The 27,475-nt window shown below is 47.0% G+C and overlaps 10 protein-coding genes across 10 annotated transcripts; 5 read left to right on the top strand and 5 right to left on the bottom strand.

Annotated features, from left to right (window-relative positions):
* Positions 1 to 387: 387 nt before the first annotated feature.
* On the bottom strand, positions 388 to 2,364 carry BDV38DRAFT_296990 (glycoside hydrolase family 71 protein; the record flags this gene model as incomplete). Its single annotated transcript, XM_032063049.1, has 5 exons — positions 388 to 1,100; positions 1,153 to 1,378; positions 1,438 to 1,966; positions 2,024 to 2,168; positions 2,354 to 2,364. 5 exons carry the CDS (start codon positions 2,362 to 2,364, stop codon positions 509 to 511), a joined length of 1,503 nt encoding a protein of 500 aa, XP_031908555.1. The 3' UTR covers positions 388 to 508.
* A 1,150-nt stretch (positions 2,365 to 3,514) lies between these two features.
* Positions 3,515 to 5,270, bottom strand: BDV38DRAFT_261117 (protein MEMO1). Its single transcript, XM_032055998.1, has 3 exons — positions 5,029 to 5,270; positions 4,901 to 4,969; positions 3,515 to 4,844 (listed from the first exon to the last, which is right to left on the bottom strand). Exons 1-3 carry the CDS (start codon positions 5,181 to 5,183, stop codon positions 3,968 to 3,970), a joined length of 1,101 nt encoding a protein of 366 aa, XP_031908554.1. The 5' UTR covers positions 5,184 to 5,270; the 3' UTR covers positions 3,515 to 3,967.
* Positions 5,271 to 5,476: 206 nt separating this feature from the next.
* Positions 5,477 to 6,069, bottom strand: BDV38DRAFT_261115 (uncharacterized protein; the record flags this gene model as incomplete). The annotated part of the gene is made up of 2 exons (XM_032055997.1): positions 5,477 to 5,513; positions 5,565 to 6,069. A coding segment is annotated over one exon (159 nt), but the record flags the coding sequence as incomplete, so codon positions are not given.
* BDV38DRAFT_261114 (uncharacterized protein) lies at positions 6,059 to 7,363 on the top strand. The gene is made up of 2 exons (XM_032055996.1): positions 6,059 to 6,436; positions 6,493 to 7,363. The coding sequence occupies exons 1-2, from the start codon at positions 6,274 to 6,276 to the stop codon at positions 6,894 to 6,896; spliced, it is 567 nt and encodes a 188-aa protein (XP_031908552.1). The 5' UTR covers positions 6,059 to 6,273; the 3' UTR covers positions 6,897 to 7,363.
* Positions 7,364 to 7,393: 30 nt separating this feature from the next.
* On the top strand, positions 7,394 to 8,523 carry BDV38DRAFT_210425 (LSM domain-containing protein). The gene is made up of 2 exons (XM_032052602.1): positions 7,394 to 7,892; positions 8,008 to 8,523. The coding sequence occupies exons 1-2, from the start codon at positions 7,782 to 7,784 to the stop codon at positions 8,251 to 8,253; spliced, it is 357 nt and encodes a 118-aa protein (XP_031908551.1). The 5' UTR covers positions 7,394 to 7,781; the 3' UTR covers positions 8,254 to 8,523.
* Positions 8,524 to 10,448: 1,925 nt separating this feature from the next.
* phzA (putative serine/threonine protein phosphatase) lies at positions 10,449 to 12,198 on the top strand (the record flags this gene model as incomplete). Its single annotated transcript, XM_032057954.1, has 3 exons — positions 10,449 to 11,804; positions 11,884 to 12,036; positions 12,169 to 12,198. The coding sequence occupies 3 exons, from the start codon at positions 10,449 to 10,451 to the stop codon at positions 12,196 to 12,198; spliced, it is 1,539 nt and encodes a 512-aa protein (XP_031908550.1).
* A 1,419-nt stretch (positions 12,199 to 13,617) lies between these two features.
* Positions 13,618 to 15,306, bottom strand: BDV38DRAFT_275087 (uncharacterized protein; the record flags this gene model as incomplete). The annotated part of the gene is made up of 3 exons (XM_032057953.1): positions 13,618 to 14,103; positions 14,161 to 15,161; positions 15,207 to 15,306. 3 exons carry the CDS (start codon positions 15,304 to 15,306, stop codon positions 13,618 to 13,620), a joined length of 1,587 nt encoding a protein of 528 aa, XP_031908549.1.
* Positions 15,307 to 16,131: 825 nt separating this feature from the next.
* On the bottom strand, positions 16,132 to 19,609 carry ura7 (small subunit rRNA maturation protein UTP4). Its single transcript, XM_032055995.1, has 3 exons — positions 18,328 to 19,609; positions 18,041 to 18,273; positions 16,132 to 17,974 (listed from the first exon to the last, which is right to left on the bottom strand). Exons 1-3 carry the CDS (start codon positions 19,382 to 19,384, stop codon positions 16,400 to 16,402), a joined length of 2,865 nt encoding a protein of 954 aa, XP_031908548.1. The 5' UTR covers positions 19,385 to 19,609; the 3' UTR covers positions 16,132 to 16,399.
* A 1,567-nt stretch (positions 19,610 to 21,176) lies between these two features.
* BDV38DRAFT_210395 (uncharacterized protein) lies at positions 21,177 to 21,701 on the top strand. Its single transcript, XM_032052601.1, has 2 exons — positions 21,177 to 21,415; positions 21,469 to 21,701. The coding sequence occupies exons 1-2, from the start codon at positions 21,271 to 21,273 to the stop codon at positions 21,609 to 21,611; spliced, it is 288 nt and encodes a 95-aa protein (XP_031908547.1). The 5' UTR covers positions 21,177 to 21,270; the 3' UTR covers positions 21,612 to 21,701.
* Positions 21,702 to 23,805: 2,104 nt separating this feature from the next.
* Positions 23,806 to 24,376, top strand: BDV38DRAFT_261091 (uncharacterized protein). Its single transcript, XM_032055994.1, has 2 exons — positions 23,806 to 24,064; positions 24,120 to 24,376. The coding sequence occupies exons 1-2, from the start codon at positions 24,054 to 24,056 to the stop codon at positions 24,331 to 24,333; spliced, it is 225 nt and encodes a 74-aa protein (XP_031908546.1). The 5' UTR covers positions 23,806 to 24,053; the 3' UTR covers positions 24,334 to 24,376.
* The last annotated feature ends 3,099 nt before the right edge of the window (positions 24,377 to 27,475 follow it).

The raw sequence follows: 27,475 nt of genomic DNA, 5'->3' as shown, positions 1-27,475 counted from the left end.
GATAGATCAGTCCTTTATTCTAATAGTCACGGGGAAAATAGATCAATTATCGTAAGGTCTTTATCATCAAAGCATGATATGCTTTTCTTATTATGACAACGCATCGATAGTAATGAATGATTACAAGTTCGTTCTCGATCTTCTTTCTTCAAATCAAAGTGCGTCTTTCACCGTAGCTTGCCGAGTTTCTCTTTTGTACAAGTGAGTTGGAAAGGCTGGGCTTAGATTGAGGTATAACTGATCTGCGATTCGCTTTGAAAGGCCATAGCAACAAAAAAAAAACATGCGTTGGCAGCTTCAATTTAATGTATAACGAGCGTTCATTTCAGTAAGCTACCCTTCACGTAGAGAATGACTGGCATGAGTGATGCTCTTACTATGTACACTCATGTATATCACCAATGCCTGAGAAATTGTGAGAAACTCCTCGGAAAGTTCAACAGTGAACGCGCTTCAGTAACAACGCATAATTGTGGAACATGGTTCTCCAGACAGAGAAAAGCGCCTCTCAGGGAGTAACACGAGGACCACTAGCTCCCAGGGTGTTTGTGGGACATGGTACATTCAATCCTGGACTGAGCATTGCAAGGCCAGCTTGTTCGAGCTTGTCAATGGTACTTTCAGCTGGGACGGTCCCGACATATGGGTTGAAATTGTAGATACCACAAATACAAGTGTCAACAATATCCTTCAGGCTTGTGTCTTCCATAATGTTCTTACCATCACGAGTAATTGCAAACTTCTGCTGACCGACCCCCATTGGCACCGTGAAGGCGCTGTCACCGGCCTGAGCCTCGAATGTCTTGCTGTTTTTTCCAGATGAAACTGCAACTGTAGCAGGTGACTTGAGCAATGCAACGACGAACACTGCATCTTGCATGGTTTCCCATCCGTTGGGTTTACCTCGGAAAAAATTGTCGCTAGAGTTATTAGGACTTCCTTCCATGGTGGTGTCGGTGGAGTCGCAGTCAACATCTCTCGGGGTAGGTCGGTACCAGTAGATCAACTTTTCGTCTGTGATATACTTATCGACTGATTTGTCTCCCGCTTTATACGCGGCTATAAAGGGCTTGGACATCTCGAGCCAGCCAGTGTGTGGCCTATAATAGACCGTTAGTCTGTGCTCATACTTTAGATGCCGAGACCACTCACATGTCCATGACCCATTTGGACGCCCCATCATCTGTATGGGGCGAAGCCAACGGCCCAATATAGTGCGACTCACCATAGTCATTCCAGGTGACAATTTCCACAAAGCGAGGACCGAGGCTCAGGATCTGTTGCCAGCGATCATACCAGAGAAGATCAGAAGGGAAAACCCAGTTCTTGCTATAGGACACTTCACCCCCAAAGTGGGTGAAGAACCAACCAGAAGCAGCTGTTGATTGTCAGTCATGACGTTCCGTGAGTAGCTAAGATTCCATCAGTGGAACTTACGCGCAATATATGGCTTCCCTTTCAAAGCATCGACGTACGCCTTGTCGCCATCAGCGACAGTATCGTTACGGCTAGGGGACGGGGCCTTATTCTCGCCATTATTGTCCCACGCCATCCAGTTCAATGCGCCTTGGATTGCATTGAAGTCTCCAACACCCGGGTGGAAATTCGGAGCAAAGAACACATCCACTCCAGCAGCGGACTGCATGGCAGGGATATCGAGGCCATCGCCTGCAAAGGATGATGCGAAGACTTTGTTGTCCACCATAAGTTGAGCTGGTAGACTTGCATACTGCTTGATCTTTGCGCCCCCGGCGCTGGCCTGCCCGGTGTTGTACCAGTTAAAATCAAACGACAAGAAGACCTTCATGTCATTCTTTGCGGCAGACTCATAGGCCAAGCTAAGCTGAGCATCTGTGTACGGATCTACACCGATATTCAGCGCGAATGCGTCAATGCCCAGGGCTTTCGCACGCTTCATGTCGTCGTCATAGTCGGCAGCGCTTTGGCGGTTGCTGGTGATTCCAATCTGTGATGATTAGACTAGGGGTCTGCGGCTCCGCCTGCGAATTCTCTTCTTACTCACCATGTAATGACAAAACACGAGTTTGTCAGCCGCGATATCATCAGCCATAGGCTGTGACACTGGTGTGGCAGCGACCAATGCCAAGAAGCATGCGAGGACCAAGGAGAGTATTCCCGGAAGCATGGCCTCTGATGCGTGAGTCGCTCTTCTTCAAAGGATAAAGGAGACAAGACAAGTATGAGAAAGGGAACAATCGAACGAAAATAGACCGATTTCGATGGGATATACTAAGGCAGGGCAGTTGGACAACGGATCGTACAACGGACAGTAAAGGATCGCAGGAGAAAAGATGAAGATGTAGATAGTTTGATTATCAGTAGATACTGTCACTTTTTGGACATTGTCCTGAATAGCGCATTTCACTCTTGCCCTGTTGGCTATAGACTTGAAGCATTCCTTTGCTAGGTGGCCTCCCTTTTATCTTGACAACAACCTCCCCCCCTGGCTTGAAGCCAACAAAGGGGCTTCCTGATCAGGCGTTTCGAACTGGAACACAAACAACTGAATATCCATCACATGGTGCAAAAATCGCTGTGAGGTATCAGCGATGTAAGACCTAAACTCGTCAGTGTTCACCACCAGACTTATCCTCGGACTGACACTGGCTGCTGAGGTAGTAACCCATTGGCATGCTGGGCCACATCGCTATTGGCAGAGTCGTTGTAGGCAAGTTGACGGTTACAGTCAGGCGTGGCTTGAAGTCAAACGAATAAAAGTAAGCCACTTTGCTTCTCAAATCATGCGAAATCGAGCTTCACGTATAATAACGTTTTCGATGCTACGGGTATATCCGAGAGTGCACGACCCTAGAAGGATGTGTATGTCTACTCTGTAGAACAATCCATAAGCCCTAACGTCGATCATCTCGGATGTAACATTCCAGTCAAGTTATAGATTACCCCCTTCAATTGGTTGGTCCAGGATAAAGCTGAGGCGTTCCTTTCCACTCTGTGGTCCACCAGAAAATGAGTAGAACGAGCAGCCGGGATGGACACATGACAGCGAAAAGAATTCGAGAAACGCACAGACACCTAATTGTGTACATTGGGCATAAGAGGACCACTTGCGACGTATTGGCTCCATATGTTAATCGATTCCTTGATATCAGGTTTCTAATATCGCAAATCGAAATTGCGGGGTAAAAAATTCCTAGCAAACCAGCCACGCGATGGCATCACCAGACAGTCGAGGACTATGGTAATAACGTCATCTATAAGAAGACTACTCCGGTGCTTCGCCGTTGCGGCTTTTCGTCGCGTCCTCGGGCTGGTATTGAATGCGACTGGTCATCCCGCGTAGGGACGCAATGTTGGCAAACTTCTCGCATAGTTGCAGTGTAACATTCGATGTTTATGCGCTGATAATCAGGCCATGTGATTCTCGGGTTCTTCTACTAGTAGCTCTAAGTTTATTACCTTTTCTCCAAAGCCAGTCAAACAATGTGGCTTCATTCACCATGTTCACCAGCAGATCCAAGTATCAATAGTAGGGCTTGGAGTTAGGTAAGTTAAAAGTGGGTAGCCGTTGGTCAGTCGTCGGGAGGAACACCTTTCTTCCTCCCTATCAATCCTTAGGGACGGAATGACTCTGCATTCTCTTAGGCAGCATTCCCGTCACACAGACAGACTATCCAGAGAAAGCAATGGCAAGAAGCGGTGCAATTGGACCAATGATGCCTATATATGACAGGGGAAGTATGGGGAGCACTGGGCGAAAGACGTCTAACAACCGACAGTGTCAGTGCTAAGGTATGATGGTGTGAAGAGGGTTACATGCCCACTAAATCGTAATCAATCGCTACCAGCAACCTTAGTCACGTAGTCACAAGGTAACATAGTATAGTCGCGTTCTTCCAAAGCAATATGATAGACATGCTTAACTATACGAGAAGGTAATGAATCCCGAACAGGAGGGAACAAAAAGAAAATGAGAGAGCCAAGCAGGTTATAGCACAGCAAATGCAGAGACGTAACTCACGGAGCTATCATCAACATCAACTACATCCGAGCTTCTCTCATATCTCACGAAATGGAATCTACCCTTCTTTCCTTCCTCCTGGCTCGTGATTTCCTCAATTGCAGCCATGATAACGCCAATTGGATGCCGGCCACAAACTGTATTGCCAGTCGTTTGAATGGTATCCAAGAAATTAGCGGTACCCCCAGTACTTATGGCTGCCATAGTCGCGATATCAAAGGCCGAGATACTCTCATGGATCGCTGGTTCTCGACTTGAGATGCGATCTCGCCGCTGTAAAGCCTGGCCGGCAGATACGGATTCCATTTTCTCCTCTACACTACTGAGATCATCTCCTGGTTGAGGTAAAGAGTTAGCGGACAGTGGGAGCTTTGGCCCCGGCTTTGGTGCCTGAGGAACGTAGTACGTGTAACGGAAACGCAGACCCCAGTGGCAGAAGTCCGAACTTATGACAAAAGCGTTGGCGGGGTCCTCCAAATACGGAGCCAGAAGGGCTCCAAAAGCACTCTCAGTAGAAGACGAAGTACTTCCAACCATGATCGGTACAAGCGGTGGATATTGGGAGGTGAGTTTATGTGGGAAGTGAAGCTGCAAAAGACGATGGATGTATGGTAAATGGAGTTCTATGCTGTGTTCTTCCTCATCGATAGATCGTGACATAGTTGTGAAACTAACAGTAGATCCGTTAGATTTGACTGCTTTGGTTGAGAGTAGCTTCGCGATAAGTTCCGTGTCAAGTGGAAGAGGCTCGTCGGAAAGCGGGGTATAGTACGAAGTAAGTTCAGGAAGAGCGAGGGTCGAGAGGTAATGGTGGTGAGATGGACCAAGAATAAAAATTCGTTTGCTAGTTTCACTAGAGCTTAGAGCAAGTCCAAGTTCGGGTAGGGACGTGGTACGTACACCTTCGAAAGATCCAGAGCCTTGTATGCATAGGCGGCACAGGGCCCAGAGTATGCATAGCCCGCATGCCTGAAGGATCAGCATACAAACTGAGAGTGTGTGGTGCAGAGAAATTCTCCTGTACATACGGAGCAATTACTATTCGCGCACCAGGTACTGGCAGGGAACCTATGCCCTCGATGCTATTTGGAACTTGGGCGAGCCATCCATCAAGTTGACGGGTTAGAGTGCGTTGGCTATCAGAATACCAGGAACCGGCATGGGAAGCTTCCCGTGACTGCATACTGTATGGCTTTGTATAAAAAGGGGCAGGGCAGGGCAATCAATACAATATGGGGCTGTAGTGATGAAGTTGTCTGCGTAGTAATGACTGACCTTTGTTGCTTGATACTCGTAGGATAGAAGCGGGGAAGCGGGACCTCACTCGTCATTAAGTGGAGTGCCTAAGGTTCACCATGACGCCGCGGTATGCCGAGATCGAAGGCGGCATGCCGATCTTTCCACTTAGCAGTACGACTGATGGAAGCATGAACATTACAAACATAGGTCCATGGTGAAATGTCGAATAAATATCCACTACAGAGAGATATTCGCTATTGATCTGGATTAAGTTCTACACAGCCAAGTTAGTAGACTGTATTCCCTCTTCCATTTTCCCCCCTACCATAGCACAGGTGACTAGGCTTGCAAAGCTTCAACACCGGACAGAAGTCACACATGGTGAGAAATAGCCCAAATTGATAATGATACAGAAGTAGAAAGGAGGAAGTCATGAGCTGCACTGCGGCCTGACTTCATTGAAATCGAGGTTAACAAGATAAAAGCGTTCTGCCAATATTAACGTAATCACGTAGTTAGAAGCCAACATTAAGGTAGAGAAGACCTTGGTTATTACTCTCCCCAATCCCCAATCAACAAGTAATCTCACTGCGATACTATGTACTAAATAGCATAGCCTGTTCGGGGGTAGATGGTCATACTAGCTGGAGAGCAACCCATTTCCAGCCAGTGATACCAATTAAGCCGAATATGGAAAAGCGCATAGTTTTTGGACCGTAACGCTACGCCAGGAACGTACGCGACGCGCTTTCAACCAACCACATTAAAGGGCTGAACCCAGCCCTGTTATTAGCCTTCAACTGAATCCATCTTTTGATCGTGCAGTCAGATCTCCCCCCCTCGCGTGCTCCTGCAAGGACAATACCTTGTTATACTCATTAATGCAATCAAGAGTCAAGCCCTAAACTGACATAAGTCGGGGTTGTCCGTCAAATATTTGCCTTTCAAACGTTCCACATTAATCAACGGCTTCCAACTTCCAATTTCCAACCTCATTGACATCCTCGCGAGCCCGAGACGGCTATCAACCGAAAATGTCGCTCAAGCGCAAGGCTTCATTCTCAGGAATATATTCTCCTGATGCGGCACCAGTCATCGCAGGACGGTCATTGATGATGGACGACACCCCTAAACATCTCAATAGTCGGACACGGAAGCGCTATAGGAATGATCGCCCGGATGATAAAATTGTATATGGTGTGTATTTTGCACCTAAAGCAAGGCCTGTGTCGAGCTTTGGCTAACAATGCTAGACAATACGCTCCGCTGGCTCTTCACTGCCCAGCAGCAGCAAGGACCGATTGCTTATGCGGACGAAACGATAGACAAGGACATGGAGTCAGACTCTCTTCCATCAGAAATTGCCGATCCACGACAACAAACACTGCATAAATTCTTCCAACCCTCCCGTCCGTTATCTTTCCAAACCGGTCCAAACCATATGAAGCAACAAACGGACAATATTCCTCGAAACAATACCGGTTTCTTGAAACGCCACGACATTGACACTCTTTCAAACGTCACCTTGATCGGTAGTAATGCGGCTAGCACATCCTCACAAGATACCACGGCTGATACGGAGGCGCGAATGGACTCCGGAAGCAATGAGTCTGTCCAAAACTCCAACAGATGGAATGGAGGATCGGGTTGGCTGTGATATGACATCTGATTGCCAATGCCCTATGCTAGATTCCTTCATATTACTTTATACCCACTGACGATTGATTCTTTCCCACGATACGCGTTTCCCGGAAAAACCAACGATTGCTGGTCATAGTTGGAGTTATTTCCATATATATTCGTGATTGATGTCGATGTTTTAAGCCATTCTGCAAGGTTAATACAATATATCTATAAGCATGTCCTGCGTCGAAATGACGTGGTCAATTGAATGCTGGGGGCGGATCTAATATAAACAAATTTGCATTTCCTCGGTTAGTTGTATCTCACTGGCATGGTTCATTTCCTTTACTCAAAGCAAAATCCATGGGAAGCATATACATCCTAGTCATCAAGGATGAATAAACTCCCATATCACACTTTTCTGGTGTTCAGGAAGTGCTACGTAATTTCACAGGGCACCTTGATTTACTTTCATTTTGAGCATGAGCAAGGAGAGTCAGAAGACACGAACTTGAGTAGCACATAGAATAAGTGCGGGCCAATGAGGTTTGAATTTTGTTTATTTCATGGGTTGAAAGTCACTTGCTCTGTTGGTGTTCCGGATTAAGTGTTTCCTAGTATGTCACATGCGTAATCGTAATTGCGGGGAGCCTATGCTACTCTCGCGTGCGCGGGCGGCTCTCGAAACTCAACACTGGACCTACTGTCCGACAGGCCGCTTGGCCCCAGAACTCGTACAACCAACTGAATCATTAGCGTTGCTAGAGATCATCATCCTTTTTGCCTAGCACCGGTGCCCCGCCTGTTACCTCTTAGTTGTCTTCAACAACACTGCGAAGAACAGCCCAGACCGGGCGGCGGTCTTTCTTTAGTGGCCGATCTTACTTTCTTACAGGTTGGTTGAATCGAAAAGGGCACCATGGATGAGAACCAAGCCGTTCAGTATTTGGAATCCTTGATTGGCCAAACATTACGAGTCCACGCGACAGACACGCGCATTTTCGTGGGCGCTTTCAAGTGTACAGATTCAGTAAGTGATCCTGTGCAAACCATTATCTGATTATCGATCCGACGAAAAAAAAAACAAAAAAAGAAAGTAAGGAATACGAAGACCAGGATGATTGCTGACTGCGGAACGTATCTAGGCGCGAAATATTATCCTCGCAAGCACGTACGAATATCGCTTCCCTAGCCCATCGGCAGTTCGAGATGCTGCCACTGACGCAGAGAATCAAGACTCCGCGATAGGCGCAGCATCCCAGAATGTTAAAGTGAATATGACAAGTCGATTTATTGGTCTTGTGGTCGTCCCCGGCCAGCATATCACGAAGATCGAGTTGGAGGAGACCCCTCAGCAAAGTCGCGTGCGGGAAACGCTCAAAAAATCATAAAGGCAACTCTCCACTACAAGCCGTTGATTCCAGACCCTAAGCTCAAGCCTCCCTTCAGTTCCGATTCGGCCGGCATGGCACATTAATATCGAATAATAATGAAGGAAAACACCTGGAAAACAAGCGGTCAACTGCGCTACTAATGCAAGTCTGGCAACATCGGCCTGCGAATCCTACTTGGATATCCTTGGCTGGGAAATTTTTTCCCTTTACCGCGTCCTTATATCGCCAAAGGCTGAACTTAAGATATACGACCTAAAACCCTCCACAACGTGGCTAGGAGAAAAAGGAGAAATATTCTTGGTGCTTGGCGTAGTCTGTGACCTTGGCAGCGGTAGTCACTGTGGTGTTTATAATGAGCGGTGTTTGGGTATTGAAGTGGCGGTGTTCCTGCAGTCGGTGGGGTCCAGAGCCCTCGTACTGCAAAGACTTGGTTATTTTCTTCCGTTGATTGCTCAAAGGCTATCTCGCAGAGCTCCTTAGTAGATATACTAAGGCTGCGATCCAAAAAAAAAACCCTATTAATAAAGGGTGCATTATCATGATGGTACACCAGATATATCTAGAAACTTGCAACCTTTATCTTTCTGATCAGTCAAATTGATTATCAAGGCTAACAACGCGAGAAAGTCGGGTAACTGCGGAAGATGCACGAGGCTGGCCATCACTATGATTCTGTAATCCACTGATTCGTTCTGGTCTGCAGACAGAAACAAAAATTCCATGGATGCGGTCACGTTAAATGCCCTATAATGCTTGAAAGCGGAGCCGGAGCCGGAGCCAAGAGGCACGAGGAGGGGGAATGAACATGCGAACGGAGTGTCTGTGCTAAGTTGTGTCAAATTCCCTTCCCACTTGCAAGAGTCACGAGCGTTGGCCGAGGCTCATTCATAGGCTGAGGGGGAGGCAATACTAAATTAGTGATTGAACGTTGAATGGGGAGATAATGTTTATTTTCTTTTTTAGCTCTCTCTCTCTCTCTCTTTTTCAACCTGTATTTGATTTGATTTGATTTGATTTTCTCTTCTTTTCTTGCGTTTCTTTTCTTTTCTTTTTTTTATTTATTTATTCCCCTAACTTATTATTGCCATTCTCCATGGATAAAAAGGTGGATATAAATTCTTCATGACGAGGGTGAGTTCTTTTAGTAGCTCCACCGATATCCACTGCTAGGCACCAATCCCATCTTCAGGCCACGAAGGCAAACAGCTGAGCTCCCTCGGGCCGGCAGATGATCCGGACATGCCACACCCGTTGCTGCAGGATCGAGACCAAAAGCGACAGCCTGGGGTTTGAGGCGAGAACCCGATCAAAAAGTTAGCCTGCGTTCTGCAACCTCACACCTGCTTCGCTACAACAACCCCGTTGAACGGTTTCCTTGCTCTTGTCTTTGATTTTCCTTCCCCCCCCCTCCTCTCTCTTGCAGATCGTTACTATCGCTTACAATAGTGACATCTAGGTAAGTTAATAACGGGTTTTGTCATGGGTGCAATCAGTCCATTAATCGTTCTCCATTCTATTGCCCACCCCCCATAATGACGCATTCTTTTTCCTCTCACACCCTATCATTCTTCCCCCTCCCCTCCACCAACTTAACCCAAATCTCTCCCATTCTGACTCCCTTCCACCTGCCTCCACATACCACTCCCGATCTTCAGTTTCACCTGTGCGCACCACACCCACTGTCGGTCCCGTGTGTTGCACGATATCAACATCGCTAACCGTCGCATCGCAGAAGCTTACTTCGGGCGAATCGGAACTTTCCCTTCCGGCTAACTAGCTCGCCGGTGGCTTGTGTACTGATACCGTCGCTCTCCCCTCCGTCGATTCCCCATCATCACCTCGCTAAATCCTCAACCGGACCTGTTGATTTCGCTTGTCCTACCTTCGCCCTCACCGCTGGAATCGGCTACCGCGGCTATACCCTTCCAGCAGTAACCTACATTGAACCTGATCCTGCTGCCCCGGCAGTCCCTTCTATCTCTCTTAACGAACATAACTTCCTCTCCTGGTTTCCAAACGGCAGTTCTCGTCCTCCCTTTATATAACTTTTGCAAGCCGTTGGAACTATACAACAGCCAAGACGGCTGCCAGCATTCCAACGCCAAGCAGAGCCTTGGGTCCTTCATCTTTTGACGTATAGTGTTCGTCAATTGTCCACCTCTTGAGCTTGGCAGACATCCAGCCCTACAGTAATGGGTCAGTCGCATTCCAAGGGCAATTCTGGCCCTGGCGACTCTCTGCAGTCCTACCCATCCTTCTCACGCTCCGACACGAAGGAGTCTCTTCGGTCCCTTCGGGGCTCGATTCGGTCTAAGATCCGTAGCAGTGATAGTCCTCGCGCATCCACTTCAGCTCTGTCCACGGGAAGCCAAACGGATAGGTCCGATGCCGGGTCGATCAAGTCGACGGGGAGTAGGAGAAGCTCCACCAACCTGAGTGCCCAATCCCCTGGTGCCAATGACTCTGCTTCGCAACTCGATGCCCCTGATCCACCTCCCTCTCCCACCTTGTCGAGCAGCCTGAAACGAGGCCACAAGGATGTAGATGCGATGCAGCAAAGCGGTGAGGTCGACCACGTGTCAGATGCACCTCCCACCGGTGCTGCACCAACGGGATCTTCACAGAAAGTCGGCGAATCTATTCTTATCAAGCGGCAGGACCAGCTGAATCCAATCCTGGATTTTATCATGAACACACCTCTGAATGATACTTCCTCATCTCCAGGAATGGGAATGGGCGCTCTTAAGTCTATCGACCTAGATGACATGATCACACGTCTGCTGGATGCTGGTTATTCAACTAAGGTCACGAAGACTGTCTGTCTTAAGAATGCAGAGATTACCGCCATCTGTACTGCGGCTCGGGAGCTATTCCTCAGTCAGCCTGCACTCTTAGAGTTGTCGGCTCCTGTAAAGATTGTGGGCGACGTTCACGGTCAATATACCGACCTGATCAGATTGTTCGAAATGTGTGGATTTCCCCCTTCTTCGAACTACCTCTTTCTTGGTGACTATGTGGATCGGGGCAAGCAAAGCTTGGAGACAATTCTCCTTCTGTTGTGCTATAAACTCAAGTATCCCGAGAACTTCTTCCTTCTGCGAGGCAATCATGAATGTGCCAACGTTACCCGTGTATACGGGTTCTATGATGAATGTAAGCGGCGTTGCAACATCAAGATTTGGAAGACCTTCATCGATACGTTCAACTGCTTGCCGATCGCTTCTATCGTAGCTGGCAAAATTTTCTGTGTCCATGGTGGACTTTCACCCAGTCTCTCCCATATGGACGATATCAGGGGAATCGCACGTCCGACTGACGTTCCAGACTACGGGTTGCTTAACGACCTTCTCTGGAGTGATCCGGCCGACATGGAGGAGGATTGGGAGCCTAATGAGCGTGGCGTAAGTTACTGCTTCGGTAAGAAAGTGATCATGAATTTCTTGCAACGGCATGACTTCGACTTGGTTTGCCGAGCCCACATGGTAGTTGAGGACGGTTATGAGTTCTACCAGGATCGCATTCTAGTCACTGTATTTTCTGCCCCTAACGTGAGTAATTCCCTAGCCGCTCCTATTGCATTGTGTAAGCTTGAAGTGAACCACTAGCATTTACTAACGGCCTTTGCAGTACTGTGGAGAGTTTGACAACTGGGGAGCGATTATGTCAGTCTCGGACGAACTCCTCTGCAGTTTCGAGTTGTTGAAACCGTTGGACTCTACCGCACTGAAGAACCATATCAAGAAGGGACGGAATAAACGAAACAGCATGCTCAACAGTCCTGTAAGTTCTCCCTTGCTTGGTTTCCTTTCCGCCAAGAAAAACCACTTCTGCACTGTGCAACAACGCCGAGAGCTTTGTGTTCTAATACTCCCCTCTTGAATGTGTTTTCGGTTCACTTGCTAATTGCCGCAGCCTGCAATTGTATCGGCCCAAAGTTATTAGACGTCCTGGTGATTCCTTGCCAAGAAGTCGGCATCCACCATATGTCACCACCAAAGCGATCTGAGCCAGGGCTCAATTGACGTCAAGCTCGCCATTTCAGTCATAGCGTAGTCCGTCTGAATTGATTGGGCAAACACATCATGAAAATCGGTCCTGCGCCGGACTCCCCGTCAATGTGTGCATCCCTCGGGTGCTAGCTTTTCTGGGGCTCCTTATTTGCAACGCAGCGATGCCGGCTCCCAACCAAACGCCGTTTTGTTTGCCATTGGCAAGCTTGGCGGACCAGGACCCGTTCATCATTACCAGGGCCTTTAATACGATATGCCCGCCCCGTGGGATACTCATCCAAATTAACTTCATCGCAAGTCCTACACCGATTTAGCGAGCTATGCTCTGACTTCGCTCTGTATACGGTCCCGGCTATTTTTTACGCATATAATGAATAGACAAGGTGTGCGGGGAAACTAATTTCCTGTCACCTGTGAAAACCCATTTGAGAGCTAAAGGCGATCGGAGTGTGTATTTTGACCAACTTTTCTATTCGATAGTTCTATGTCGAAGAGACATAGTTCGACGTATCATGATATCTTTTGGTTTCCCTCTTGTCTTCTCTCGCTTTGTTACAAATTCATATGATGCTGGTTCCCATTATCAATACTTCTATCCATATTGCTTCGGACATGGTATGGTCCATATAGCTCATTTAGATTTTTCTTGAAGGACTATTGTTATTTAAAGGCTTTTGTACACATTTAACTACCCATGCACATGTCCTTACAAAGAAATACTGAGTTCAACTGTAACAGAATTTCAAGAATGGTGATATTTGTGTGAACATATCGTAGGGTATGAAAGTTGAGCTACTAAAGCTTGTTAATCACCCTGGGGTTTGCTTCTTTCCCAAAATTCGCGCCTGTATCTCTTCTTCTATACGAGTGTCTTGCGAAAGGTGACCTTCCCTCAAGTCCTCAGAAATGGGTCCAATACTGCTCATAGCAAACTGAGAATCCTACATCCAACCCATGTCAGTAACAAGAATTGTAGACGTAATGCATACCTGAAAATATAAATGCACGTAATCGGACACAGACCAAACCCCAATAAAGGATAGGGTGATACTTACATACATAAAATATATACCCGTCAAGGTAGTACCAGGTAGTATTTCTGATTTCTTGGGCTTTCGAGGAGGAAAGCCTCCGGCGGGGAGTTTCAAGGCTGGAATAGCACTTGGTTGGAAGATGAAGGGCTTCGGCTTTGTGTTTGTCGTTATCTAGAATGCACTGTTAGTCATTGTTTGCATCTGTTAGGTTACCCAGCTTGACTGCTGTTGGGAAAGATCTTCATGTGTCGGTTGTATATGATGATGTCCCCTTGATTTTGAAGTGCACGTGCTGGTAGTTGGAATGGTAGGTTTGTTTACTTCAATGATGTTATTTTTATTCTGTACGACCCGTAGCCAGCAGACGCTCGGAGGAAATCACCGTCCGATTGGAGACTTGTTAACCGCTCACCTCCTGGCCCATCAATTAGGAAGGGGATCTTGACGGAGTTGTCCCCGCTAGCGGTTGAGGGGCAAGCTTGAAGTTGCTTTACGGGGGAATGATCTGTGTAGAAGAAGTCTATCTCCACAATTGCTGCATTGGACACTGTAACTGAAATGCGGGTTAGGTATTTAAGGAGGTTACCCCGTCTTCCGCCAAACATGACATGCACAAGTGGGCGGTATTCATAGAGAGATATGCTTCGTCCAGCGAAGATGTCATCGTGGAGATGGTAGGACAAGGGAGGGATCTCCGGATACCAAAGCCCTGTAGTTCCCAAGGGGAGGTGTTCACATCCGGTCTCATCTGGAAAGAGAGGCTGAAGGTCTGTGGGGACAGCTAAAGATACCATTTTGAAACCCTTGATCATGTCTGTCAGTGGTGTTTATCATTTTAAAGAGAAGGAGAGTGAGCTCACATCGAAGGAACCTTTCAAAGCGTGGATTGCTCTATTGGTACACAGGCGAGCTGTCTGCGGCAAGCCTTCTGACGAGCCTACCCAGTTGGATATCTCTCCTTGTCCGGTTACAACACGGAGTGCCATGACACCTCTAGGGCCGACGGCAGCGATGAACCCATTCAAGTTGAAGCACTCTTTGCTTAACCCTATGTGTTTCTCCTTAGGAGGAAGGGCATAGCCCAATATAAGCTGTTCTTTGTTTGTAAGTACGAATCGAAGACCTGAGACATATTTCTTATCACTTAGTTCCTGAAAGGAAACCCCGATTGATCTTATCGAAGAGGTGATTGAGATAGTTTGCTCATATATCACCCTACATTTCATTTGGTAAGGTGAGTTTCCGTTGGATCGTACGGAAAAGTCTCCTCCAACTGGTCTCCACGATGTTACAGGCTCCTTTGGCCATAGTTCAAGCTCCCTGTTCATCCCTTCACTGCTCAACGGTTGGTCAAGAACTAGATCTGCCATGTTCTTCAAGTAACCCCAGATCCGCTTTCGATTCTTCAACTCGTTGGATGAGTCTGATGTCACTGCTGTTTCCTCGTAGACAGCCCTCCAATCTCTACTGCGCAGTGCATGAGCCCCATTATATAGTAGATCCCTAGCCTCGAAGCAATATCCACGCTCTTGATGGTAAGCAAACCTTGAAGCCCAGAATGACTGCGTGAGTGGTAAGCCGGCAAACGACCTTGATGCCAAACGAACATTGGCAACACCGCAAGATGGTAGAAGCATCTGGATTTGTTCCAGTATCTCTTGAGGAAGCTTTTGAAAGCAATCAGCGGTGGTTACCCAATCTGAGGATATTGAACTGGTCAATGTCGTATTCTGTCGCCTATTCTGAGAACCAACAAGCGCTTGTCGCACCTCCAATACGTCCGACGGATCTGACGTGGCTAACGTCAAGGAAGAGCTCTTGTCCCATAAGAATCGTTTTATATAGCCCGCAATATATACATCTTCCCACAGATAACCCTCAATGGGATGTCAATCCATGAGCCCACCGTAGCTATGGCCCCAATCTAACCATCCTTCTATGTGTGCTGGACATGAGAGGCAAATATCGTACAACCGTTGGATAGGAACGGCGTGGGGATGAAGCATGCCTCGTAGTAATTCCCAACACGACTCATGAAGGAGGAACCTAGGTTGCGGGTGGAGTCGGTCACCTATCAGCGAAGGAAATGTGTCCTCCTCTGACAAAGTAAAGTCATTATCATCCCATCGCTGTTCTGCAGAAGAAGGTGCAGCACAGTTATGAAGGATCTCTGGAGGGACATAGCTGCCCACTCCTGTAATGAAAGGCTTCCCATCTAACTGAGAATTACCATCACATCGAACTATATAAATGTCAGTTCACAAATACTAACCGATAAATCCACTGCATCGAGGAGAGAAAAACAGCTCAGCACAGACTTGCACGAAAGTTTCTTTTCCAAGAGACTGTGAGGTGACGATATGGAATCTTTGCACCACAGATGATACAGTGCGGGCTGCTGTTTATCATGGCTTTCAGACTGGGAACCCTCAACGTCTGTGAGGCGAACTTAGGAACCAAGATAATTCCTCAAGGAATCCGATCTCACAGCGAGGGGGCTTAAAAAAATAAAATAGAGGTACAGTGTACCACTCTAAACCCAAGTGACTGCAAGGGGTGAGATCTTTGCGAAGGAAGGGCATAAGCGATGTATATATGGTGATACAATTGGAGGCAGCAGCATTTAACAATGCAAACGAATACTATTCCTGCCATCCTTAGAGGGTAGGTATGACGTGGCCGAATACGACGCTGACGAAGAAGCAGCAGCAGCAGTAGTAGTAAAAGAGGTGAGAGTTACAAGATGGTTGACTGATGCCAAGTCACCTGCCAGCCGCGCGGCGCCTGAGGCGGCCGTCAACATCCTCGCTGCCTACACGCCAATAAGGTTATAGATCAGGTATCGCCGTTGTATGAATAACTTTTGTATGTATGAGTCTCTAAAATAGCACATCCTGCTAGCCGAAGAAGTAGAAATGGATATTCCTGTACAAAAGCGCCAGACATCGGGGCCCTATCAACTGGGAAGGGATCTCAGCAGACAGGTGTTCAAAGACGAGAAAAGAAAAACGTAGAAGGATGAACCGCTTGCCACATCGACCCGCAAATGATACTCCATCTTCAGTTGGGTCTAATGCACTGTACCTAAAGGTGACTCCATCACTCATAGTCCCTAACATAGCGACCAGGAAGCTCAACGTCCCACATGGGCCGCTCCACAACTGCAACCTCCAAGTTACCGCCGTCTTCACGTTCCTGTTCCTGCGATTCTTCATCCGTTGCCTGAGGGTGTAAAGGTACAATTCCGAGAACATCACGGTATTTGTATGTATGCCACCAGCGACGTGCCGAATGTGAGTTATCCACGGCCTGCACCAACTGTTTCTGAGAGGGTGTGTCGCCATTGACAGCTGTCTTGTTAAGATGCTTCCTAGGGGTGCTGACGTCGTTTCCTTCGAGATTTCCTCTTCTTAGGCGAGCCAGGTTAGAATCATGGCGGGCTGCATAAGCTTCATCGTGATCGTATGCTTCATCATCTTCATCTGCCCCACGAGGACGCTCCTTCTCGAGAGATATCAATTGGGCCTTCGACTCGTCGCTTCCTACGATTTTGCGGATCTTGGAACCAAAGAAAACGTCAGACTGTGCTAATGAAATCTTGTCACCGGCACCAGTATTCGACTTCTTTCTGTCATTCTCCTCATCATCCAAAAGCCCACGCTTGCGCTTTTGGGATGAAGACTTCTTAGCAACCTGCATCGAACCCTGTCCATCATCATGAGTATCTGCAGAAGCACTCAGTTCTTCCGGAGACGGAAAGTCCTGGTTCAAGTCAAACATCCACAGCCAAGAAGTACCATAGAGCCAGAGACGTTCACGGGCCTCGTTCAAGTCCCAAACACAGCCCATCGCGCGATCCTTTACACCTCTAAACTCTGCAGGTAAGAAAGCCTTGGGGTTTCTCCTTGACCAATCCGACAACTTTCCATCAAGAGCATCAACTTCCACCAGTTGGTGCTCACTTGTAAGAGCCATCAACCGGCTTTCAACCTTAGAGTCCTGGCCAGCACCGTCGGCCAATAACTTCTTGCCGGCCTGGTTCAGAGGGCGGAAGGACAACAGTAGTACGCCAGACTTGAGACGGGGAATTGGCGATTCAGCGGCTGTGTGAGTCCAATGCTCGCCCTCAACCACTGGCTGGTCATCCTCATCGTCAGAATCTTCATCGGAGTCTTCCGGAGCATTGGCTTTCACCAAAGTCTTTGATTCAGCTTTCTCCAGCGACCAGGCATCCAAACACCCGGAGAGATCTCCGACTGCAAAGATCTTGCTGTTTTCGGAGAACACGGCGCATCGGATGGTCTTTTCGTACTCACCCAGGGTACCATGGGAAGCCTTCTCATGGCGAGCATGACGGGCAGCTCTGTTAAGTTTGACGAGTTGGGTTAGGACCTGGGGTTTCTCTTGAGGCGACGAAGCAGGCTTGATCCTGGCTAAATAGGTAGCACTGTTGGGACGAACGACACAGATCCACCGACTATCGGGGGAAACAGTAACAACTCGAGCTCCATCATTAGCGAGTGTAGGCGGGATATCAAGTTTTTGTATGCGGAGGGTTCCTTTCTCATCGCCTTTACGCCGCCGAACAGAAAATACCTTGACGCTGGATATCGTAGCAACGACTAGGATCTTTCCGTCGGAGGATAGCATAGCTGAGGTGATATTCTCCTCGCCCTATCGTGCGAACAGTCCATCAGCAACCAACTTCATGAGCTTCGATACTGGGTGATCTTCACATACCTGGATCAGGACCTTTCCAACTAATCTGTGCCTTTGCCCATCGAGGTTTTCTTGCAAAGATGTGGGACCGCGGAAGAGGCGCCAAATGCTAATCTCTCTATCCCAAAAGCTCATGACCAGTCGAGATGAAGGCGAAGACGCAAGCTGTGGTATTTGAGGCAGACTCGATAGCTTTCTGTGGTGCTCTTTTCCGAACTCACGCAAAGGTAAGACAACCGGTGTGGCGTCAGGTCCTGGTTATTGTTAGCCAACTTTGCCAACGCTTGGAAGATGAAATCAATTCCTACCTCCAGAAACAACAACACTAATGTCCTTCGTCTCATAGACAGCAAAGGTCTTCACATCATGGGTATGGTACCGCCGGTGCATCACCTCAACCCACCGGCCTTTCTTATCGCCCTTCTCTCCAACCTTCTTTCTGTAGACAACTGTTCTTTGGTCCGCACCCCCGCTAATAACTGTATCTCCATTGGCACTCACGGCAATGTCTAAAGTATCAGCCAAGTGGCAATGGAGTCGTTGGATAAGCGAGTAATTCTTGCCGTCCCAAAAACGAACTTCACCAGCAGAGTCGCCAGAAACAATAGTGCCGTCGGGAAGGCACTTCACAGACCATACCAGCAATTCCTTCGTACCGCCCGTCGGTCCCTTGCCCAAAGAAATTGTTCGTAGGAGTTGGCCATTCCGAATATCAAACAGACGGATTGAGCTGTCTGCATAGCCGGCCACAATAGTGTTACGATCTTGGAAGGTGACGCTAAGCACCCTGGCTCTCTTTGTAGAAGGTCGCATAAGACGAAGGAACCTAACATCATTGTCGGCCGTAGACAATATCACGATAGATCCATCCGCGCATCCCGCGGCGAGGTATTGTCCGGTGTATTCTCCTTCCGCTGGAGGCAGCCACTTGCCATCCTTTCCCCGTTTCGTAGGCTGCCATCTTGGCTGAGCCGCTATGCACCAGATCTCGCCATAATTTCCGCTTGAGTGACGCAGAGGACGCCCCTGTTCAATATCCCATTCAGTCACCGCAGTCGAGTATCCGATACTGAACAAGCGCAGTCGTCCGGGTATCTTTGAACCATCCGGGAGAGTCTCAGACGGATCGAGTGTCCAGGTAAGTCCTTCTATGCTTCTATCCTTTCCTCCGCGGAGAACTGTCTCCTGAAACCATGCGCCGCGCAATGGATTCCATATTTCAATATCGCCATTTGCGCGACCAACTGCGAGTCGGAGGGTGGGGACACCACGTCCCGCAAGTTCTGCAGACGGAGGGTGGGAGAACGCGAGCGCATTGATCGCTTGAGGGTTATAAGGAACGAAGCGGCAGCGGTGTATATCCATTATGATTAACGGCGTAATGCGGTAAAATCGAGTTTAATAGTTGACGAAGCTTCTTGCTTGAATGGAATGAAAGAAAAAAAAAATGAAGTAGATCCTCGTTGGAGAGCAGAAAAAGACCTACCCCGGCTCTCAACCTGTAGAGCCGACCGCTATACAATCATTCCGTTGTTGGTAAAGAAAAGGTCAAAGATGTTTCAAAGGTGTCACTGTTGTGGTGGTGGCCTCGATCTCTCTCTCTTTTTTTTTTTTTTTTGGATACAATTTTTAGCGCCGCGGAGGTTCCAATGTGTTATATCACGTGATTTTCCGGTTGGTTGCTTGTGGAGCGTCAAAAAAAAAACTTAGGCAAGGCACAAGGCTCCTCTCTTTACTTAATTCTTCGGTATTTTCTAGGAAGTGAGATCGCAAATATTACAAAGGCATCATTCCAGCACCTTTGTGACTAGGAGAGCAAATCGATGGACGATCATGAAGTTCACATAGTACGTACTGTAAATACTAATATACTAGTATTTGGTATCTCTTTCAGTGCCTTACAATAATTTTTAACACGACAAGAGAATATCCAACAGAAGAGGAGCGAGTACATGTCATTAACACGGACAAAGGAAATATTAAAATGATCCATCTGATGATTTAGAGCCCAGTCTGCACTCCGGCGTAATGCTACAATTAGGCATCGCACCAAGGAGCTTCCAAAGAGTCAAGGCTTGGGAACGAGTATAAAAATATTCTTTGTTTCAGTTGAAAGGAAGCACTGAGGCAACTTGCGTCCAGCATTATGGGACACCAAATATCAAGGGTACTCCTCTTGGCGAACTCCCAATATGTAGTATGGCCAACTCCCTGCTATAGTTTCAAAATATAACGCCAAGCAGTGTTGTCAGGGAAAATAGGCATTGCAGAGCTTATTATTGTTACTGAATGCTTGTGGTACACTTTCGTGGTGAGTCAAAGCACCATACGACTAGGCTCTTGAAGCACGCCGATAGTTAAGGGATGCATGTCCCCTATCATTTGAAGCATACAAGCCGCGTAACGCAAAGTGCTGTATGTAAGTAATATACGCATGCAAAGCAGTAGGTGCTTTTTAATTCCAAATGACCGTGGTGCAAGCCGGTTCAAGAGAGCGTATCAGCAAAAATAAACTTGTCGCATTTCACCTAAGAGTTATCAGTAATAAACAGACGCACGTCCATCGTATTTGATAGGCCCATATAAGTCCATTTAATATAGAGGGATTGCCACGTCAGAGAAACCCCGGTTATAGTTCCGGCATTGCATGTCACCAGCAGATAGCTAGTAATTCAGTCCCCGTTATTCGAACGTAGTGATAGGGCGCAATGATCCCAGGTTTTGCCGGGGTGCCATACCACAAAAAGGGTCAATTTCAGGAGTTTAATCAGTGGAGACTCCAAGGAGCTGGACTTCAATTTGTCTTCGGGTCAAAAAGAGGGAGTACATCTATATGACTAGGCAACCTTATCCTCGTAGACATCAAGGACGAGTGTTCAGAAACAAGAGATTGTTAGCGAGTGGGGAAGGGTTTCTCTGAATTTCTCCGATAGATTCACCAGGCTCAGCTGAATGGGGTGGCGATATGCAGTTTAATTCGATCTCGGGCTGTGCGCCTGCGGGGGTGTTGTTTGATAGGCACGATCCATGCCGTGAACAGGAATCAACCTGAGCCGCACACATTCAGACGATACCACTTTCAAACCGGTCGAAGACAATCCCCGGGAGATAAGCATTCATTATTCAGATCTTCGGTTGATTCGCCATGATTGCTCAAAATGGTTCAGTTCCGCTTAAATCCTGGCTATTTTATTTCCGACCCCCAAGATGATGGGATCCATGGCTCAATGAAACTCTATGCGACACCTTGAATGGAAATGAGGGCATACTCAATTGCAGATGTGACGGAGCTCTTTCTTTCTTTACCTTCTTTTCCCTGGTGGCGTCTACTACGCGACCACCGTCTCATGGTTGATGACCAAGTTTCAGCGTGTATTCATGGCGCAGTAGTTATGCGTGAGTTCTACTAAATGGGATCAAATTCGCGACCAGGATTGACTGTGCAGCAGTGGGTGTGCTGTGTTTACATTTCACTGACGCTTTCTCGCGGTCATTGCATACTGCGTGGTGGCATAGTTTTATTCTGCAAACCATTCCGGAAACTGGCCGTCGCTGGTCCCTCGTTTATTGGTACCTAACAGTCTTTAAGTAGTGCGACTGTTTTGTTTATACGCTAGCAAAGGTCAGTAACTAGACGATGCAGCATGGTATCAATGGCAATCGGCAAGAGACTAATGTCGAATGCCTCTAATTATGGGAATGGGCACTAGATATTCGACAACAGAAGACAGTAGCCGTATGCCTTGTAAGGATACCTTCAACTGATAGGGATTCCGAATATGGTCAAAGGCCTAATCCCATGGTAGGGCGTAGGAGCGTAAGACGGTCGGATCCAGGCTTCCGTTAGTCAATTAGAACAACGCATGTGAGTACTGTGTGCAGCTATCAGGATTATCTTTAGTAATAATGGGTTATGATGTATGATTCGATTCAGGAGGTGGCTGATGTATTGGCCCAGGCGTGTCAGCCGAAATTAGCAGTCTTATATGCTGCGTGGCACATATCCAATTGCAGGCGAGGTCCATATATTATTCCCGGGGACTTTTGCAAGGAATCCAACATGTGGACAAGAAAAGTGGGAAAACCAGCCATTAGCTTGATGAACTATCGCCGGACCAATCAATCCCGGGTCCCATCCCAGTTGTAAGGCACGAACGGACGCGGGAAGTAAACTTCCAGACCAGGATTACTGGAGAACATCAAGGAGGGTAAAGCACACGCTGGTTTTGCTCAGGCGATCATCGAATCAGCGCGCATAAAAGGCCTCTGGAGTCCACGCCAAGCATCGCGGCCAGATTACGCTTTATGTCATTCTGACCCCCTTAACTTCGGGGGAGAATGGACCCGCGACACTGCTCAAGGACTTGGACAAATGGTAGATATGGAAACGTGGCTTGTCTGACGATAAATCAGTAGTGTCTGTGTGTCTGTTCGATCCGGCCAAATGGTGTGGTGAAGGGCGAAAGTCCGACGGCTTTTGAGGAAAGCGTCGGATGTAAAGAAAAGGGGACGTTCTAGAGTCAACCATTGAAATGAAGAGATTACCCAGAATAGAAATGACTTGGAACCTAATTTCTCATCGATGATCGTGGCTCATAATTCCAGGCCGGGGTAGCCGAAACGTGGGACGCGAGTCAATCAATGACGCCATGGAACTGTCGAGAGAAAAACGAACAGAACGCGCAGTATTTGTGCCTCGCACGCGACTCTTTGTTTTCTGCAATCCTGTGACAAGTGTGAAGCAACAAACTTACTTACTGGACTATATGTAGTTTTGTTGTAAATAGCACTCTTAAACTACTAGTATGACCGAGGGTAAACTTCTTTTTTAACAACCTATCATTGGACGAAACATCGAGAAATACTAGCTGAATAATCATCTATTTATTCTTTAATCTTTCCATTTGCTTTTGTTTCCCTTTAGAGCTTTGGGGTTAAATGTGGAGTCGTTTATTTACACTACAATCGGATCCACCGTAGATTTCACGCTAAGCCATTTTCTCCTCTAGTATGTCTGTATGTACAAAGCCTTACTCCGTATCGTTCTCGGCATACAGTACAGCTTACCTGGGTATGCCTTATAAGAGGAATGAATGGTCAAACTTGACATAAAATGCCTCCATATGCCATCAGAACGCAGCTGAAAAGGAAACGAAAAAATACGAACCATGGTTGAGGCTCTCCGCTGCCCCAACCGTGAGAAAACAGCCTTACCGCAAACGGTCATATTGTCTTGCAGGTTCTGACTTTTCGCGTTTCTGCTTAGTAGTCGTTATCAATCAGCCGGGCCTTCATTCGCTGATCGAGTATTATTAAAAGGCTCACATCCTGCATGGGTTTCCCACTTTGTTTGAAACGATTACCATGCGATATGCTGGATGTAAATGCCTCAATTGTTCAAGTGCGTCGGTTATCGTAGGGCACACTACCGTAGCGTCAAGTGTCATTCGGAACGGGAGCAATATTGATACATGGCTGCATGCGTTATGACACAGAGATTGAAGGTTAAAGTAAAAGTTCGATCACTTGATCGGCTACAGACATGCGGCTTCTACGAGTAAAGTGGCAATTGCATGGTTTCGACCAAGGGCTTGCGCACATGATTCTTGTTGGTGGCACAAGAGTGTTTCGTCCACCACCATAAAAGGAATGCCGACTTAAGAACTGTCAGAAGAGAAACGTAGTGGATCCACGTAGTACCAATGTGATCTTGCAAATAATAATGGTATCTATGCTCTGTAGGACCATAACTAGAAATAATACGAAGGGAGGGAGATGGCGACGATAAGAAAGAGAGAGAGAGAGAGAGACCTGGGCACTTTCCGCGTTTGTCAGATCTACTTTTACTCGATACGCACAGCCAAGGTGTAGATACATCAAAGGATGTGCAGCCATGTGCGTATAAGATAATTATTTGCAGAGTATTGAACATCTTTCGACTCATCCAATGCCAGGATATGGATCAGATCACCGACTATACTCCGTAGATGAGCCGTAGACCGAATTGGACCAATATGCGACGGGAATCTGACATATGTACCAATTCTATGAAGTTCTTCAGGTCTTCCAGAACACCGCTTGTTGACAGGTTTTTTCTTACCAATTTTCGCCCTACCAGGCCCACATCATCCCATATTCTCATACCGACATATCCAGATTCGCTTAGTATGAGTATCGCAGCCGCTACTTCCGGCTACCGCCGTTTTGTGCGTACTGTATGTACAAAAGTGGCCAACGTTGAACATTCGTTTTTTGTAGGTGGACCGACTTGCCGGAATTGCGGGGCTGCAGATTGGCTTTTCCTTCGAGGATGAAAATGCTGCTTAATTAACCTTGAACCACTGCCCTTTGGTAGAAATTTACGTTCTTTGTCCCCTTCTGCCTCTAGGCAACCGAACGCAGGCAAGGATGATTTTTATGTATGTCCCTTCTGATGCCTGGCGGTTTGTCATGTTCGGCTTCAAGGTGGCAAGGTGAGTGGGCGGAAGTAGTATCCTCTGCTACTGTATTTTTCGAGATCCGCAGTGGGTTGCCACAAAATTTCAGCGTTTCGATTGCGGTGTGTTTTTATGCCGCAGTGAACTAGGACTTTAAATTAGAGTAATGAAAAAAAGAGTGATATTTTGCAAATACTATATTACAGACCGGGTTACTATTGTTATACCTCCACTGCGTTTTCAGCCTAGTCTTTTGGGTCATGTTCAACGGGATGGTTCAATGATACATCAAGAATTCTGGTGTATTATCGTTTAACACGTATAGATACAGACAGACCAGAGCACATGTATAACATAAAATAAAGGTCTACAATCCTTGAATCAACTCCAAGGCAAACAGTGATATACGCCCGAGAGTACGAAATATATCTGCACAAAGTAAGTTGGATCCGTTTGTTGCACCAACATCAAAGATCCATAATCGTACTACCAACTTGGGGAACAGCAAGTATGCACATCCTGAACGATTTGAGTATAGGTGGAATATGCATGGGACCGTGCAAGGACAACTGCAAGTAGTAGAAGTGTGTGAATGATGAGAGAAAGTAAGTAATGAATATAAGATCTGCAGGTACACAGCAAGGAGAGGTCTATAATTATCTCGGAAAAAGCACCTCGAGCATCCGCGTAAGTAGCCAAGTCACCTTTAAAATTGGAATATGCAGATATGATTCCCATATAAAGAGTAATGTCGGCAAAATAATATGTATCTGTTCCCAACGGATTCCTTTTGATCGATCTCTTGCGGAATCGCCACCCTCAGCTATTTCCTAAAGGAGAAGAAATCGAACATATTACTAGTCGGCGAAGAAATGATACATGGGCGGCAATGCCACTCTTTGCTATTTTAGGCAAGGACACCACTAAGTCCCTAGTGATTACCCCATATTTGGAGGTTGTCCATCACAATACGAATGGCCAAGGGATTAATATAGGAAGACGACAAAGTACTCCCTCCCTCCCAACTTCTACTAATGGAAGGTCGTAGACTGACAAGCTGCGCCCCTCTCCCCTTTTAAGCTCTGTCTGTGTCACAATGGCCTGATATTTCTACTAGGAGACAATTTCGAACTTAGGTTGCACTGAAAATACATAGGTATACTCTAATTGTTAACTACAGACATGGAGACATGTTTCTAACCTATTATCGCTTCAAAAATTCGGGGGCTTAGGATAATCAACCCTGCTAGCAAGTGCCCCTTTTACCCCTGTAATATGTGTTTCATTGTACCTATCTGGCGCAGTTGCTACTCCGTAAGTCATTCAGTATTAATTAGTTAGGGCGGTATCCCTGGCTTAAGTAATTGGTTTAACTACGACGGGTTAATATTGGGATAAGGGGCTATAGTGACTGTTGTTGGGGACGACGAATTTGGATAGCGCACACTCGGAAGAATGAAGTAGGGCGATTTATCGGCAGCACACGCAATCGTGCATTGCACCCCCATCTACGAAAGGCGGCTGTCCCGCTTTCAATAGTCTACTTAGATCGTACCACGGATTAATTTCTCGACTTTTGTCGGGAGAGATGCACATGCTTTCCGAAGGTCGAGCCGATACAACGCCAGTGGAGAGTGGAAATGATCGCCCCGAATACCAAGCAAGGACATGGCCGTTCCGTGCTGAACGATGAGTCCTAGTGCAGGGATAAGATAGCCACCATTGCATAATGGAGGTAATGCATTTTGATGTGGGGGAAATGAACTTAAACTGCTTCCAGCCACCTCAGCCACTGCCCATTTACGAAGGGAGGCGTGTATGTATATGGAGAGTGGATATTATAGTCTTCGTCCGAACTATGGCGATGACCTACAAACTAAGCCCGGGGATCATATCCGGTCCAGAATATGAAAGCTTCCCGAGGAGAGTACGGTGTACGTAGAGTCATAGGACGGCTACTTTATATCCAAAATAGGTAACATGGATAGATACAATTAGAATTGGACAAGACGGGCAATTGATAATGGATCACTCCTAGCCAGTCAATTGCGCCCCTTGCTTGGTTTGCACCGTATCACAGTGTCTGTGTATGAAATGGCACCCATAGCCAAATTTCACGAGTCTTTTTGGGGCTAGCGATGAAAGAAGGGGTAACACAACGCCGTTAATTGGAGAAATATTTGCCATTGACTGGATGATAGGCGTCGAGAATTAGAACTTTGACCAAAGACCTTTCTGGACAGGGTATTTCCGGATATGTTGCATGGTAGCAGACAGACTGCGTGGCACCAACGGCACGATGTATATAGCTTCCGCTCTAGTAGCTGTGCTGTCTGTGATCGTGAGGAGCCGATAATGATGGTGTCGTGACAGCATGTCTCCCCGGACTATTGATAGCTAAGCCATGTGTCCTGTAGAAAAGTACCAACTCCCTACAGGTTGTACAAATGCGGAAGCAAAACAATGGTTTTTGATGAGATCGTCTATATGTCACGATAGTAAGGGTAGCCCCTCCTTTCTATTGGGTTTCCGTTCACGATGGAACATCAATGACGAGATAAACATGTGTTGAAGAACTGTATGTCAATAACGTGAATGGTAGATGAAAGAAGCCCTGCCAATCAGTAAGAGAATTCCGTGTAGCGGATTCATGTCGTTAAATTAGGTTCAAAGGTCGAGATCAACCGAATATCGCGTCGCTTCAGCGTGTCGTGTTCATACATAGTTCGGAAGAAAAAGTTTGACATATGATTCTCTCCACGGTAAATCATGGTTGAGACTCCGGGTGTGTCAAAAACTCTAGTCGACTGGTCGAGGGATGTACATACATAAGCTCGGGCGAGGGGCATAGAAGATGGCATTGGCGGGTCGTGAATGGCTGCAGGAGACACGCGATGGAGTGGACAAGAAGTCAGGGTAGTTTTGGCGCTGAGCCAGTCAGCAGTCTATGACGGCGAGACGCGACCGCTTCCATGTATGTATGTATGTATGTGTACGTAGTATCATACCTCTACCGAAG

The sequence above is a fragment of the Aspergillus pseudotamarii genome (assembly GCF_009193445.1).
Source record: "Aspergillus pseudotamarii strain CBS 117625 unplaced genomic scaffold BDV38scaffold_82, whole genome shotgun sequence".
Lineage (NCBI taxonomy): Eukaryota > Fungi > Ascomycota > Eurotiomycetes > Eurotiales > Aspergillaceae > Aspergillus > Aspergillus pseudotamarii.
Note: the sequence above shows the minus strand (reverse complement) of the source record. Positions and strands in the feature narration are given on the sequence as shown.

Bases quoted from the DNA above. Each gene is read 5' to 3' on its own strand.
- BDV38DRAFT_261117 (XM_032055998.1), bottom strand. From the start codon at position 5,183: ATGCAGTCACGGGAAGCTTCCCATGCCGGTTCCTGGTATTCTGATAGC. The intron at 4,970-5,028 runs GTATGTACAGGA...CTGATCCTTCAG, and splicing joins GCGCGAATAGTAATTGCTCC to GCATGCGGGCTATGCATACT. The intron at 4,845-4,900 runs GTACGTACCACG...TAGTGAAACTAG, and splicing joins GCTCTGGATCTTTCGAAGGT to CAAACGAATTTTTATTCTTG.
- BDV38DRAFT_261114 (XM_032055996.1), top strand. From the start codon at position 6,274: ATGTCGCTCAAGCGCAAGGCTTCATTCTCAGGAATATATTCTCCTGAT. The intron at 6,437-6,492 runs GTGTGTATTTTG...TAACAATGCTAG, and splicing joins GGATGATAAAATTGTATATG to ACAATACGCTCCGCTGGCTC.
- BDV38DRAFT_210425 (XM_032052602.1), top strand. From the start codon at position 7,782: ATGGATGAGAACCAAGCCGTTCAGTATTTGGAATCCTTGATTGGCCAA. The intron at 7,893-8,007 runs GTAAGTGATCCT...GAACGTATCTAG, and splicing joins CTTTCAAGTGTACAGATTCA to GCGCGAAATATTATCCTCGC.
- ura7 (XM_032055995.1), bottom strand. From the start codon at position 19,384: ATGGATATACACCGCTGCCGCTTCGTTCCTTATAACCCTCAAGCGATC. The intron at 18,274-18,327 runs GTAGGAATTGAT...AACAATAACCAG, and splicing joins TAGTGTTGTTGTTTCTGGAG to GACCTGACGCCACACCGGTT. The intron at 17,975-18,040 runs GTATGTGAAGAT...TTCGCACGATAG, and splicing joins TTGGAAAGGTCCTGATCCAG to GGCGAGGAGAATATCACCTC.
- BDV38DRAFT_210395 (XM_032052601.1), top strand. From the start codon at position 21,271: ATGGAAATGAGGGCATACTCAATTGCAGATGTGACGGAGCTCTTTCTT. The intron at 21,416-21,468 runs GTGAGTTCTACT...ACTGTGCAGCAG, and splicing joins TCATGGCGCAGTAGTTATGC to TGGGTGTGCTGTGTTTACAT.